Source organism: Chaetomium strumarium (assembly GCF_033439665.1).
Source record: "Chaetomium strumarium strain CBS 333.67 chromosome Unknown B0T15scaffold_1, whole genome shotgun sequence".
NCBI classification, from domain to species: domain Eukaryota; kingdom Fungi; phylum Ascomycota; class Sordariomycetes; order Sordariales; family Chaetomiaceae; genus Chaetomium; species Chaetomium strumarium.
Genome location: NW_026944429.1, coordinates 478,939 through 493,269, shown reverse-complemented (window position 1 = coordinate 493,269; position 14,331 = coordinate 478,939). Strand labels below are relative to the sequence as shown.

Genomic DNA, 14,331 nt, shown 5'->3' with positions numbered 1-14,331 from the left:
CCTTGTAACTAATTGTAGGTTACTATCTATCCTGTGCTCGAGTTCACCTCTATGAAAGATATCTATCCGCTGACAACGAGCAATGTAACAGTCCCTCCTTGCCTTGCACCCAAGGCCAATACAACAGTCCCCTTTCAAGCAGGAATCTTGATCTCACCACCCTCCAACACATACTCTGTCTCATACATGCACCGCCCTGCCGGACAGTTCGCATGGAACACCATTGCCAAACCACCCATTACGCCCGTAGCGCCTCCCGGCGCCTCCAATCCATAATCGCCCGCCTGCTTCCCAATGAGCTGCCCTTTCCTCGTGTACGGCCCCTGAATCCTCTCCGCCGTCGCATACTTCACATCATAATCCGGACTATTGAAGCAATGCGACGAGTAGAACAGCACAAACTTACCGCCAGCCCTCACCAAGCTGGGCGCCTCAACAAGCGGGCCATCCAGCTCCGGATCCCGATCCAGAATCGTCTCGGCCTCCCCGACAAGCGTGACCCCATCCGTCTCGTCCACCCGCTGCAGCCGCAACGGCGTCGGCACCCCGGGAGGATCGCCATTCCCGCACGGCCCGCCGGGGCCCTTGGCACTCCCGTCGACCTTGTACACCACCCACCTCGACCCGTCGCTCTCATCCCTGAACCCGGCCGCATCGATCGCCCCGCCTTCGTCCAGCGGACAGATCAGCGGCTCGGCTTGCGCGGTATACGGGCCGGTGATGTTCTCGGCCGTGGCCGCGCCGACGCAGTGATACGGCGAACCGCCGGCCACGAGACCCGAGTAGTACAGCACGAAGCGGTCGCTTTCCGAGAGGTACTGCACGTCGGGCGCCCAGATGCGCGGGGAGGTGGTGTCGACCCAGGATCCCGGGACGGGGAGCAGGTCGGTGGAAGGGAGATAGGTCCAGGGCCCCCTGGGGGAAGGGGCGGTCGCGACTTGGACGTGTTTGTTGTTTGCCTGTGTGGCGAAGGCGTACCAGGCTGAGGAGTGCGGGTCGTAGGTGATGGAGGGGTCGGCGAAGTCGAGGTTGCCGAGGGTCTCGTGTGGGCGGGCGAGGGCGTGGTCGGTGGTTGCTAGGAGGACGAGGGGGAGAGTGGTTATTGGGAGGTGCATCTTGGCGGTGGAGGGGAAGAGGCTCCGGCTGTTCTATTGTTGGATTGTGCTCTCGCCTGGCTGTCTTGGACCAGTTGCAAATATGGGGATTTGTGCCTGTGATGATGATGGGAGTTGCGATGTTTCGACACCACCGAACGTCAGAGACGGAGGTTCATGACTCGGACAGAGGCCGGTTTGGCGATCCAGCAACGGGTGATGCGCTCAAACTTATAGCGGTCGACCTGCGATACTCCTCCGGGATCCCATACTCGTGATCGCCGTGCCGTAAGAGGCGGTAGACCGCCTGCATGGCCACCATCGGGTTGTACGGCATGCGCCGGACAGCATTCTCCTCGCATAACTGGACATAAACCTGATGTTCGGTGCTTGTGAAGGATCACAAGCCTCCAGTGGTCCGAACCCATCTCCTTGGCAAGGTTGACACCGATTCGTGAGGTTCCCAGTTTCTGTGAGACCCTATCCGGAAGAAGGGCCACTCATCGCACAACACACTTCGGTCTCTGCCTCGCTCAGGCAGGTAGTAGCCTCTTTGTGTAACGACATCCAATCCGTATTGGGTCCTGTAAGATGCATGGCCTCAGCCAAAGCCCCGAAGGATTCAGCTCCCGATGACGTCCATGCTCCACCGAGTTGGCTTCGTCTGAATCAGCTGCCGATCATGTTGCCAAATCAGACATTTGTGAGACCCATAGATGCACGGGTCTCAAGTTTCTTTTGCGGTTGCGGTGTGCTTGATCAACGCAATGGGCGGTGGAAGCGATATCAGTGCGCAGAGTGCGCGGGCCTCGGAAGCAAGGTGAATAAGACAAAGACAAACGGTCCAAAAGCCCGTGTATGATGCGCCCACCGTGGTTGAGGTCGAGATTCCCGACGCCATGGAGATGGGCCTGTACGCGTCCCACCAATTCCCAAAGGGAATAACAGAAGTCAGTGATGTGCATCGAGTTATCGTAAGACGCCATCAAAGGCTTCCGTTATCGAGTCGGCAAAGCGTACCGTGGCTACCTACCTATTACGAATGCAGGACACTACTAGACATATTAGACTTTCAGCCTACTGGGTCTTGCGTAGTTTTGCTGTTAATTCCGGGTCTACTGCTAACCTGATGACCCCGCCCAAGCGTAAATTCCTGGCGCCTATTGACCTCATCTATAAGTTTACTAGAACGCTTCCGCTTCTGCGTAGGTGAGTAATCTCTGTGTATGCCCTACCCTCCGCCTACCACTAAACATCCGGGGTTAGCCCGTAGCGTTTAAAGTGTCCCCTGGGTTGTCCTTGACGACGTTAGCTACCGGTTATGCACGCTAATGAACCGTCCACAAAGTTCCGGATTAGACCCTAAGGTGTAGGGAGGGCGCTCGGGAGGTATAGGAACCTAACAATAGGGACGGACGACTATATTAGGAGTTAATAGCCATTAGGTAGGGTACTACCTACGTATCGTATACCTACTGCTATTCGCGTTACGTACACTGTTAAGATCCACCGTAGGTTTGGTTATGGCCCTTGTCCGGATTATTCGATCAAGGATTCAAGATTAGTATGCTACTACGAGTAGCGTTAGGGTGTACCACACCTGAAGCTACAATGAGAAACGCTGAACTCGCTTTTCCTCACGAGGTATGGTATGGGGTGAGTCGTGACGCAGTACAACAAGTGAGCTTTTACCCGTGACGCGGAGGTCTATAGATTCAGGGAAACTCCCAGCCTTTGTTTCCTTCCCGATGTTGTCCCCCTGAAGCTCCAAGCCAGCAGCACAGCCTCTCCAATCTCGATGAGCCTTGGTCTTAAGGTGCTCATATATGTGGGCCGCTGGAGACAAGACTGGCACAGGCACGTTGCTGCACAACAGCGTTAGAGAAAGTGGCAATGGAGTATCGTAGTAGGATGCAGCAAACGGGTGGGTAAAGGGCGGTGTTACCTCACAAGACACTTTATGAGAGCTTTTCGTCGATGGTGGCGTTATTTCGGTTTTCTTTTTTATTTTTTTTCTTTTTTTTAATTTTATTTTATTTTTTTTATTTTTATTTTTTTTTTTCTCTGTTTCTTGAGTCAATGTCTGTGCCACATCTGCAGAAGCGTCCTGCAAGGTGAGCAACTTGAACTCTACATTGCAGTACTACCTGAATATTTATCCGATTCGTAGATACCCCGAGGCCCGACTTATCGGTACCTAAGGTACCACCTTAGGTGTATTGCACCTTCCGCGCGCCTCAAAACTGCGGCATCGGCCCATCCAACCCCGCATCGAGAAGGCGACCTACTTCGAACGCCATCACAAAAGCCCACTTACATCCAGACACCCTCTCCAGCCCAGATACATAGCACTGCGCATTATGCTTTGCACAGTCTGCCGTAACTTGGATATTGACCGCATTCTCCGGCCAACCTCAAAGCCCAGAGCAGCGGGCGATCATCCATTCCATGACAAGCTCAGCACAATCCACGACTCTGCCTCCCAGGGTTGCGAGTTCTGCAGTCTCGTTGGCCGGGAATTACGAAGACGGTACAAGCCGGAAGAACGGAAGCGGTACTTTGAGTCTGAGGATACCTAGTACATCGGCCTCGGCTCCAAATACAAATACAAACCCCACTTCGCCGGCGAGTTGGACTTGTGGATCAGGAGCAAGATGTTGAAAGGTACCAACGGATTGACATGGTGTTCCATCTTGCTTTCCTTCACTCCCTGCATTCCCCGGAGTGATGTGGAGTGACGAACTGGGCGTCGGTAGGCATCCAGCCAGCTCCCTTTCTGGCCTTCTGCCGGTTCCGTTTGTTATTAAGTTCTGACTACTGTATTCACCGTGGCGATGCAGAGACGCTGCCAACATTGGCAGCAACTTTATCGAAGGTCGTCCTGCTTGCGTCGAGGTGAGATCAGATCGCTGCCATGGCCTCGCCGCAGCATGGCTCGGAATTTGCATGCGCGAACACGGCGGGCCCCTATCTTCCGGCTCGGGAAACCCCGACAAGAAAGAATACGTAGAAGAGTGGCCTGTCGCGACACAATTCAAACCAACGAGGACGATCAGCGTGGGAGGGAAGGATCCATTCCTCGAAGAGCACGGACGACACGAGGACGGCGAACAGTCGCAGCCGCTATCCTGGCCGGCTCTGAGTCACTGCTGGGGTGGGAATAACAACTTCATCCTGACCGCGGACAAACTGGGGGTCTGGAAACAAGCGGTCTCGCTGTCCTCGATGCCCAAAACATTCCAAGACGCTGTGGTTGTGACGGGACAGCTTGGGTTGAAACATCTGTGGATCGACTCGCTGTGCATCTTGCAGGATTCCAAAGCAGACTGGGCGCATGAGTCCGATAGGATGGCAAATGTCTACCGGTGCTCGACAGTTCATCTCGCGGCGCACACCTCCCGCCACAGCGACGACGGTTTCCTCAAGCCCCGGACACCTGTGGAGCACGTACCGCTCCCGTATTCGAGCACTCGGTTGGGCGTGTCCGGGACCATGCTGGTCCGACCGGCAATCAGCTCTTGGAGGCGCTCTCTGTTGTCCGGCGAGCACAGCGTACTTTCCACTCGAGGGTGGGTGCTCCAAGAGAGTCTGCTCTCCCCGCGGACGCTGCATTTTGGACACGAGCAGATGTTCTCGGAGTGTCCGAACATGCGTCTTGCGGAAGGTGACTTCTCGCCTACTACTATTTCCGACCCAGACGCCCACGACGTGGATCTCAGCGCAAGCAAACAGTTCGTGAATGCGATGGGCAACGGGACCCAGGCAGCTGTGACGACAGGCCAAGCCCGTGAGCTCTGGTATATGCGGTGGTATGAGATTGTTACCAACTACTCGCAGCGAACTCTCGGATACCCCTCGGACATTTTCCCCGCCCTTTCCGGCCTGGCCCAGACCATTGGCGCCCTTATTCCCGGGAATGAGTACATGGCAGGGCTGTTCAGAGGAGATGTCTGTCGTGGGCTGCTGTGGAAGCCGGCGGACGATTCGAAAGCTTCGAGAGCACACCCATACAGAGCGCCCAGTTGGTCATGGGCTTCTATCACGGCACCTGTCGAGTTTGAAATTCGCCCCAGCGAATACAGCCCGGAACTCATTCCCGAGCACGATCTTGCCGTGATAGGTGTCACGCTGCGCTCGCTTCACGACGCTGACCTCAGTAAAGGGATGTATGGGGAACTCATGAGCGCTACACTCGAGGTTGAATGGTTCTGGCGTGATGGTGCATCGTGGGAAAAGGTGAAGAAGAGTACTAAAGGTGGCGCTCAATGGGATTTCGTTGACGGTGGTGTTCTGGTCGAAGCCGATGTTGCCTTTGACATAGAGTCAGACACGTTCGATCCATCACTGACAAATGACTGGGCATTGCTCCAAGTCTCTTGTTGGAAGTTTTTAACAGGATTCTGCTCAGTTATTGAACTATATGCCCTTATTTTACGGCCAGTCGAAGGGGGCTCCGGGTGGTCGCTTCGAAGGGTTGGGTTATGCACGTTTCGTGCGATCGACGAGCCCTTGGAAAATGTTATGGGTATTCAGTGGGGACGGAAACAAGCTATCCTGATATACATAATTATGGAAACATGTGTGAGACGGTTTGGATTGGATCGAGGCAAGGATGGATGTGATATTGAAGGCATCTAGTTGAGTCTCTTACTGGATAGGTACTAGTTAGTGTATGAAGACATGACCTTTTCCCTTCTACTTTAACATTGGCTTGCAGGGCTACTGCAGTATCTGAGTTTTATTACCGGTGATACTATGAATAGGCACCGTTGCATCCTTGTCTAGTCCATGGGTACTATCTTGACAGCCAAAGCGACAATCGATCCATTTCATCGCCGTGAGGCCCCAACGGCGTGTTCGCCACGGGGTTCGAAAGTGACGGATTAAGATATAAGCAGCTCCTCATCTCGCCTTCCTCCCCGATCCAAAGCTCAGTCTTGCAACCTTTTGAAGGCTAAGGACCACAGACTGTCATAAAGCTTTTGGATCCCTTACTCTCCCTACAACGGTGTCTCCGGGTCGTCGACTCTAACTTGAACTGCAAGCAGAGCACCATCATGATTTGTCATTCTATATAGCTCCTTTGTCCTCTCTTTCTAACTGTTTACTTTGGATTTTCCGCTTTTGTTTGTCGTGTGTTTTCGGCTGGATCTGATGATGCCGAGACAGGCTTGCTTGACTTATATTACTAGTAGTCACCAGAAAATCGAAAAGAAAACAAAACCAAAAAAGCATGGACAATAGCACGTCAGCATTGTGTCGGTCGTACGACGCGCAACACCTTTCTCTGCCGCAAATGCTTTTGCTTTGGCGATTGCGTTGGCAAGCACTGGCGTAGTGCCCGAGTCGACCGGCCGAATTGCGCTCAAATCGATGTTTCTGGTCGACGGCGTCGTGGACAATGCCGGAATACTTCGGCTGCGTTGAGTATTGCTGGCCGTCTTCGCCGGCATCGGTGCTGTCCGATGAGCCATCCTTGCCGTGGTAGTACACAACGCTCTCTTCGGCGTCGAGCTTATCTTCTAGTACTCCTTTGCGGTGACTAGACCATATATATATAACCCTTCTATTATCCGGGAGAGGCCGTTGCGGTTGATCGACTCGGTGGCGAGCGATCTCACGGCATCGTGAGGGACAAGACGCGAGTCGTTGATGTGCTTCGCCTTGGATGAGATGGACAACGGCCTCTCGAAATCCTTGCACGCTGGACTGGTGCCGGCTTTTGGTGCACAGAATCAATGAGGCCCCGGCGCGCCGTCGGCAGGGGGAACAGGCCCACCTGGCCAAGGTGCGGGCGAAGGAACAGGTAGCGACCGCCGGGGGGCCGTCCGGCGGGCGTCGACTCTTGCGACGACACTCGCGGCGGCGCCTCCGCCGGCAATTTCGCAACGGCGGGGAGAAGGCACACATCTGCCACAAGGGCTCACGCAACGCGGCGGACGCGGCCCCTGGCGGCCCAAGATACAAGACAAGTCGACGGTGCGAGATGGGGGGACCACGACGGACATTCAAGACTCATCCCGCTGAACCGATCCGATCCCGAACCAAATGGATCCGAACGAGGGGTAGAATCTCTTATGAGTGGCGCCCGCATGACGTATTATATGGTTGGCAAGTGCCCGGGCCGGAAGCCCAGGCCCCCGTCGCGCCTCCCGCCGTTCCCCTCCGCGCGTCCGGCCGAACTGAACCCCAACAACCCGAAGCGAGCGAACAATACGAATCAAACGAGGGGATCCCTTGGCCCGGCTCCCGCATGACACAGTCTTGCAAAGGCCCAGGCGACAAGAGCGGTTGCGAAAAGGCGTTCATACCCAGAGATCATGGCTCGAACAAAGGGCTAATTCAGAGATGAGGGAGTCTCTTGGGAAGCTTCACCACAAGACGGTCGAGCGGAGCCACGACGATAAAAGAGCGCAAGGAGACGACGGGCAACCGGGTCCGGCTCGGCAAGACGGATTTGTGGATCACGGTCGAGAAGGACTACACCGTGTACGGCGACGAGTGCAAATTTGGTAGTGGGCCAGCAACATGGACTCTCAGTGGGCATGGTGGACTATTTGGAGGGTTGAGAAGATTAGGGACAACGGGATGGAAAAGAAGAGACATGGGGAGATAAGGGGAAAGACACAGAGAGGTGGAGGAAGGCAGAAATGAAAATAAAGAGAGATAAGGAGACTAGGAAGAATAGAGAGGGACAGGGGGATACCGGGGAACATGAAAAGACATGGAAAGATATGGAAAGACATTGGAAGAGAAAGATGAAGAGAGATGGAAAGAGATGGAAAGAAATGGACAGAATGGAGGAGATATAGAGAGATATGGGGAGACTTGGAAAGAGAGAGATGTGGAGGTCTGAAGACTTTGAAGAGTTGAAGAGCGGACTGATGGAAGATAGCAGTGTCTGAAGGATAGGTATGGAGGATGGACGGACACCTATGGGTATCTAGTCTTGGGATAGCTATTAGGTTTTAAAAAATCAAACTTGAAATAGAATTATTAAGAACATAATTATCATGGTCGCTATGCTTCTCGTACTCCGCCCTCTACTATACCGTGCCAAACTTGAACGATATAGTTGGTTATGTATTCCTTATGTAGTTAGTTACTACTAACGTTAGTATTTCCTATTTCCTGTTCAATCCAAGCCCCACAATTCTAGGTAATTCTCCTCTTTCGCGCCGATCTACAATGCCGCTTAGAACCAGGAGCTTAAATTTCCCATCAACGCCTAGTGGCCTCCCCCCTTTAAAGGAAACATCTCTTGCAGCACTCGCTACCGGAGATGAGTGATGCATGCCTTCATCGATATCACTCGGCCTGGAGAGCGGACTCTGGAGAGGTGATGAGGGGGTTGCACTCAAGGTGAGAGACCCCGCATGATCCAGGAACAACATCGGCCGGCAATTGTAGTGCCGGAATTGGAGAAAGCGTGATATACTACACTCAAGCGACGAAATGCTCGCGCACCAGGACTTCCTACACCGAGTACATGCGTGAGGGGGTGTTGATGAAGAAGCGCGGGAGTTGGGTTCCGTCCCGAGTGGGATCATGATTCATCATATCATGTACGGTACGGATTACTTGAGCAGCCAGCAAGCCCAGCACAGCCTCGCCTCTCACACTCTCACACTCTCTCCACCACTTCATTACCGAGACTTGAGTTATCTAGGTAGTGAGAAAAGCATTCATTATGTCAAGCACAATCACCGGAGCAACCTATCCCGATGCCGACTATGAAGCCGCGCACCAGGCGACGTACGAGCGGGCTCCGCGGCACCCCATCCAGCCTGTCCTCCCGCCGGGTGTCCGCGAAGCAGACTTTGCTCAGGCGATCCAGGAATTCATCGACGCAGTGGGAAAGGATGCAGTGTTTGTGAATGAGGGTTTGACCGATTACATCGACCCGTACGATATCCACGAGGCCGACGAGACCAAGCGCAAGGTGCCCAGCGCAGCCGTGTGGTGAGAACTTGAACCATTCTTCCCTTCCCTTTTCTACTAGTGATACTAGTACCTACTATAAGTTCCCACCACCCACCCACCTCCAATCACACATTACAGTATGGACTAAGGCATGCCCCTCAGCCCGCAATCAACCGAGCAGCTCCAAAAGGTCCTGCACATGGCCAACCGCTACGCCATCCCGCTCTGGACCTTCTCGCGCGGCAAGAACCTGGGCTACGGCGGGCCGGCACCGCGCGTCAACGGCTCGGTCGCGCTGGACCTGCACCGCATGAACCGCATCCTCGAGGTCAACGACGAGTTCCACTACGCCGTGGTCGAGCCCGGCGTGACCTTCATCGAGCTGTACAGGTACTGCGTCGAGCACGGGAAGAAGGTCTGGCCTTCCACCCCGAGCTTGGGGTGGGGCAGTGTTGTTGGTAATGTATGTATTTCTCTCTCTCTCTCCCATCTTGATGATACTAACCAAAAGATAAAACAAAACAAAAGACGCTCGACCGCGGGATGGGCTTCGGCATGAACTACGCGCACCACCAGTGCGTGTCCGGGATGGAAGTCATGCTGGCGGACGGCGACGTGGTGCGGACGGGCCAGTTTGGCATCAGCAACTCGCCGTCGGCCTTCCTGTCCAAGTTCACGTACGGCCCCTCGGTGGAGGGCTTGTTCGTGCAGAGCAATCTCGGCGTCGTCACCAAGCTGTCGCTGTGGCTGACGCCGCAGCCGCAGGCGTATATGGCCTGCACCTTCTCCATGCAGGAGTACGAGGGGCTGGAGGTCATGGTTGATGCCTTTGGCGAGATGAAGCGGAACGGCACCATCCACAGCTGCGTGTGGTTCACGAGCCTGATCGAGACGCTCTGTATCTCGGGCCGCCGCGAGGATTACTGGAAGGGCCCCGGGCCCGTGCCAGACTGGCGGCTGGAGGAGCTGCGCAAGGAGACCGGCTTCGGGCACTGGTACGCCCGCTGGGGGCTGTACGGGCCGCAGCGCATTGTGCAGGCGCAGTTTGACGAGATCAAGGCTGTCATGGAAGCGAGGGCGCCGACGGGGGAGATCAGGGGGGTGCTGTATGCGGCCGCCGCCGACGACGGCGGGCTGGACGCCGCGTCGGTGCCCAGTCCGCACGGCGAGATGTTTGTGGGCGTGCCGTCGCTGTGGAGTCTGCCGCTGATCAACTGGCCGATTCCGAAGGACCGCCCGGGGAAAGCGGCGCACGGTGATTACGCCCCCGTGATCCCGTCGTCGGGCAAGGCCGTGCTCGAGTGGATGAGGGTCAGCAAGCCGATCTGCGAGGCCAACGGCGTTGAGCTGATGGCCGACTTCTTCATGCACGAGCGCCACGTCGTGCTGATGAACATGTTCACCTGGGACCAGACGGATCCGGAGCAGAAGAGGAAGATGGAGAGGCTGTACTACGGCCTGTACCAGGAGGCCAAGAAGCGGGGATACGGCATGTATCGCGGACACGTCAATCACATGGGTGAGCCGCGTTGGGCCATTACCTACCATTTGTGCTAGTGCCTGTAGCTGACCGCATCGCAGACCTTATTGCCAACCTGAACGATTTCAACAACCACGCCTACAACCGGTTTGTCGAAAGGATCAAGGTGAGCATTCCCTTTTTTGTTGGTTGGGTTTGGGATTGCCGGCGCTGATGGATGTAAAAGGACGCTGTCGACCCAAATGGAATTCTCGCCCCTGGCAAGCAGGGCATCTGGCCGAATAGGTTCCGACATTTGAGGGAGACGCAGGAGCCAAAAGTCTAGAACGGTGTATTTGGTGAATTATTCAAGGCTATCGCGCATTAACGAAGTACGTCTATCAACGCCTGCCTAGGTGTGCTGGCAGGGTAGCATATCTACGAAATGGGAAACAAATCAACGACCCTCAAACATCCAGTGGCCGAAACGCAGAAAAGTATAGTAATGGCACCGCAAGCCCGGGTATTACGTACCATAACCTCCACCGACGCTCAGATATCCTTCTTCTTGCTCCCGAAAGTGAACTTCATCCCCTTCTCAACACTGCCCGTCACCAATCGCCACATATCCCCTGCCCAGTTACTACCGTTGATCCAGGGCGCCCTCCCCGCCTGCTTAGGCGTCCGGTCATACGCAGCAACCATGTACGTCGAGTTCAGCCCCACAGCAGGCTTGATCGGCAGCCCAGTCCGCTCGGTCGGGTCGATGTAGGGCGCCGCAGCGGTTGCCCCGGTCTTCTCCATGTGCTTGATCACTTTGATGAGCTGGCGTACCCGGACGTCGGCGCCGGGCGTCCAGGTGGCGGCCGTATAGCCCGTGATGAGTCCCGTGTTGGGCACGCCTTCGAGCATGACGCCGTTCCAAATGTAGCGGTTGGCGATGGTGTCGTTGATCGACACGCCGTCGACGGTAGCGGCCACGCCGGCGAGGAGGGCAAAGTAGAGGCCCGTGGCGGTGATGATGACGTCTGCTTCGAGGGTCTCGCCCGATTTCAGGAGAATACCCGTCTCCGTGACGGTGTCAATCGCGTCAGTCACGATGCGGGCGTTCGGCTGATGCAACGTCTTGAAGAAGTCTCCGCCGGGGCAGAAGCAGAGCCGCTGCTCGAAGGGGTTGTACCACGGGTTGAAGTGCTTGTTGACGTCGAATCCCTCCGGCAGCTGCTTCCGCATCTCGCTGACCAGGAAGCGCCTCCCCGCGCGGGGGAATGTCAGGAGGAAGCGGACAAACAGCGTCTCGATCACCATCCTGAGCCACCAGTTGACGCTTCTGGCCCAGCGCAAGGGGAGCAGCTTCGACCAGAAGGCGACTACACGATCCTTGAACGGCATGCTGAGGACATACGACGGGGTGCGTTGCAGCAGAGTTATGCTCTTTGCTGTTTTGGCAAGCGTCGGGAACAACGTCACGGCGGTCGCACCGGAGCCGATGACGACGAGCCTCTTCCCGGCGTAGTCGACGCTCTCGTCCCAGAATTGCGGGTGCACGACCTTGCCGCCAAACTTCTCAATGCCCGGGATCACCGCCGGCAGCGGCTTCTCATAACTGTAGTAGCCGCTGCCGTTGATGACCCACCACGCCTTGAACACCTTTCTCTCGATGTCCCCGCCAGGATGCGTCACCTCGACCTGCAACGTCCAGCGCTGCTCTGCACTGCTCCAGTTGGAAGCCACAATGCGGTGGCCGAAGCGTATCTTCTTGTCGATGCCCTCGGCGACGGCGCATTCTTCCATGTACTTCCTGATGGCGGGACCCCCGGCCACGTTGGTGTTGTGCGGCCATGGCCGCCAGGGAAAGCCGAATAGGGCCATGGAGCTGTCGGTGCGGACTCCCGGGTAGTTCCAGAAGGACCATGTCCCGCCAATCTCGCTGCGCGACTCGAGGATGCCATAGCTGCGGTGCGGGAGTTCGGTCTGCAACCGGTACGCCGAATTGATGCCGGTGAGACCGGCACCGACGATGATGATGTCGAGCGTTTCTGGTTCTGGCACCATCTTTGCAGATAGTCCGCAAAACTGAAATTGGTCGGGTGTTACACTGAGGAAAGAGAGACCCGCGGAGACGCACCTGTGAAACTTCCAAGATTTAAACTCAGCCGTTCCAGCCTCGGAATCGCGCCGACGTCCGTGTTGTCCACCGGGTTTGTCCCGAGCAGGGAAGTGGGGCTGACCGGTGGTGGAGCCACGAATCATAGTGATGAATATAATCTGTAAATTTGGAATTCGTACGTATAGTTACATACGTGAAATTCCCAGTGTATCCATGGTACTTACGATCCCTCCACAACACCAACTCCTTGGTGCGCTGCTCTGCTATCAACCGACTTTGAAATGCACATCATCATCAACAGCTGCATATGACAAGTCTTCTTCCATCAATTCATCACACGGCATTGTTTCTTCTTGGATCCCAAGCCTTTGCTGTTATCATGGCGATCGACATCCCGCCAGAACAACACGCTGCCCTCCTCAGTGTTACGATGTTCCCTTGTGAATATTACGACATGGGCCTATTCTGGAGGGCGGGCGAGACCCATGACCCGGTTTGGCTTTCCATGACCATGCCCTTCCCATTCCCGGCTAAAGCGTCACTTGGGAACCTCTCAGCCTTACCGACCGAGATCGTCGGGATGATCTGCTGCACCATGGACGTCCACTCCTTGTTCCGGTTCCGTCAAGTCAACCGACGTGCCCGCGCTATTGTCTCGGAGATCCCACAGTACCGCAAAATTACGACCTGTGCAATCGAGACATTTCATGCCCTGCTCTTCACCCGCATTGCCGCCCACTTCGATCTTTCTCAATTCTACGACACGTTCCGTGCTAGGGACTGCCACGTTTGCGGCTACTTTGGGAACCTCCTGTTCCTTCCCAACCTGCGGCGATGCTGCTACACTTGTCTCATGACGTCTAAGCAACTGCACGCTGCGAGTTTGTACGAGCTGTCGAACCTCTACCCATTATCAGAAGAAGAGTTGGGCCGCATCCTGCCAGTAGTCCACTCTGCCCCAGGAAGATACTTTGAGGATGATGGGGTGATGAGAACGCGCAGGAAAGTGGTCAGCGTGGTTGACTCCATGCGCACCTTGCATAAGCTCGGCATCAAGCAACGTGCAGAACCTCGACGTCGGTCTTTTAGGGACGTCATCAACTTCCCCGACCTAACGGCGCTCATGACGACAGTTCACTTTCCATATCTTGATCGCGCCACAGACACACTCGAGTTCGGCATGCTGTGCATTGGCTGTGGTAACGCTCTTAAGTACTGCAAAGTGGGAGACAGGCTGTGGGCTGAGCGACACCACACCTACACAACACAGCAGTTCCTCGAACACTTCCAATCCTGCCGTGAGGCTCAGGAGCTCTGGAGGACCCGTCGTGGGCGCACCGATTGCAGCAGCGGCTGATCTCGCCCGCCACATCTAGCTGAGAGAATGGACTTGGTTACACTCCTGCTGTGGCTGTGTAGTCACACACACACAGAGCTTTCAAGGTGTTTTCATAACTTATTGAACATGAGATGACTTTGTACGAACATGTACCTTGCGGATAGTGGGCGAGGTGGATCGTGGATGTAGGAATTCGGATGCTGTTTCTCGATTTGGAGAGAGAAATCGATTTCGTGGCTCATTAGCAGGCAGACAGGGTCTAATCTCAACAAGATCTGGCTGTGAAGAATGCGTTCACTCTTGGTACTCTCTCGTTGTTCACTCGCTTGAATCACCTTTGACAAGAAACAGATTCCAGGCGCTTTTATTGATCACAACAGGATGCTTGTCATCTCCATCTCCAGAC

General features: G+C 55.2%; 5 protein-coding genes across 5 annotated transcripts; 3 read left to right on the top strand and 2 right to left on the bottom strand.

Moving 5' to 3' along the window:
- Positions 1 to 14: 14 nt before the first annotated feature.
- B0T15DRAFT_3719 (glycosyl hydrolase) lies at positions 15 to 1,344 on the bottom strand. Its single transcript, XM_062864208.1, has one exon. The coding sequence runs from the start codon at positions 1,113 to 1,115 to the stop codon at positions 135 to 137; it is 981 nt and encodes a 326-aa protein (XP_062725235.1). The 5' UTR covers positions 1,116 to 1,344; the 3' UTR covers positions 15 to 134.
- A 2,696-nt stretch (positions 1,345 to 4,040) lies between these two features.
- B0T15DRAFT_488184 (heterokaryon incompatibility protein-domain-containing protein) lies at positions 4,041 to 5,347 on the top strand (the record flags this gene model as incomplete). The annotated part of the gene is made up of 2 exons (XM_062866479.1): positions 4,041 to 5,250; positions 5,331 to 5,347. The coding sequence occupies 2 exons, from the start codon at positions 4,041 to 4,043 to the stop codon at positions 5,345 to 5,347; spliced, it is 1,227 nt and encodes a 408-aa protein (XP_062725234.1).
- A 4,213-nt stretch (positions 5,348 to 9,560) lies between these two features.
- On the top strand, positions 9,561 to 10,822 carry B0T15DRAFT_387372 (FAD-linked oxidase-like protein; the record flags this gene model as incomplete). Its single annotated transcript, XM_062864381.1, has 3 exons — positions 9,561 to 10,536; positions 10,599 to 10,663; positions 10,724 to 10,822. 3 exons carry the CDS (start codon positions 9,561 to 9,563, stop codon positions 10,820 to 10,822), a joined length of 1,140 nt encoding a protein of 379 aa, XP_062725233.1.
- Positions 10,704 to 12,685, bottom strand: B0T15DRAFT_3662 (uncharacterized protein). The gene has a single exon (XM_062864174.1). The coding sequence runs from the start codon at positions 12,529 to 12,531 to the stop codon at positions 11,029 to 11,031; it is 1,503 nt and encodes a 500-aa protein (XP_062725232.1). The 5' UTR covers positions 12,532 to 12,685; the 3' UTR covers positions 10,704 to 11,028.
- A 280-nt stretch (positions 12,686 to 12,965) lies between these two features.
- Positions 12,966 to 13,943, top strand: B0T15DRAFT_506232 (uncharacterized protein; the record flags this gene model as incomplete). The annotated part of the gene is made up of 1 exon (XM_062867559.1): positions 12,966 to 13,943. One exon carries the CDS (start codon positions 12,966 to 12,968, stop codon positions 13,941 to 13,943), a length of 978 nt encoding a protein of 325 aa, XP_062725231.1.
- Between the last annotated feature and the right edge of the window lie 388 nt (positions 13,944 to 14,331).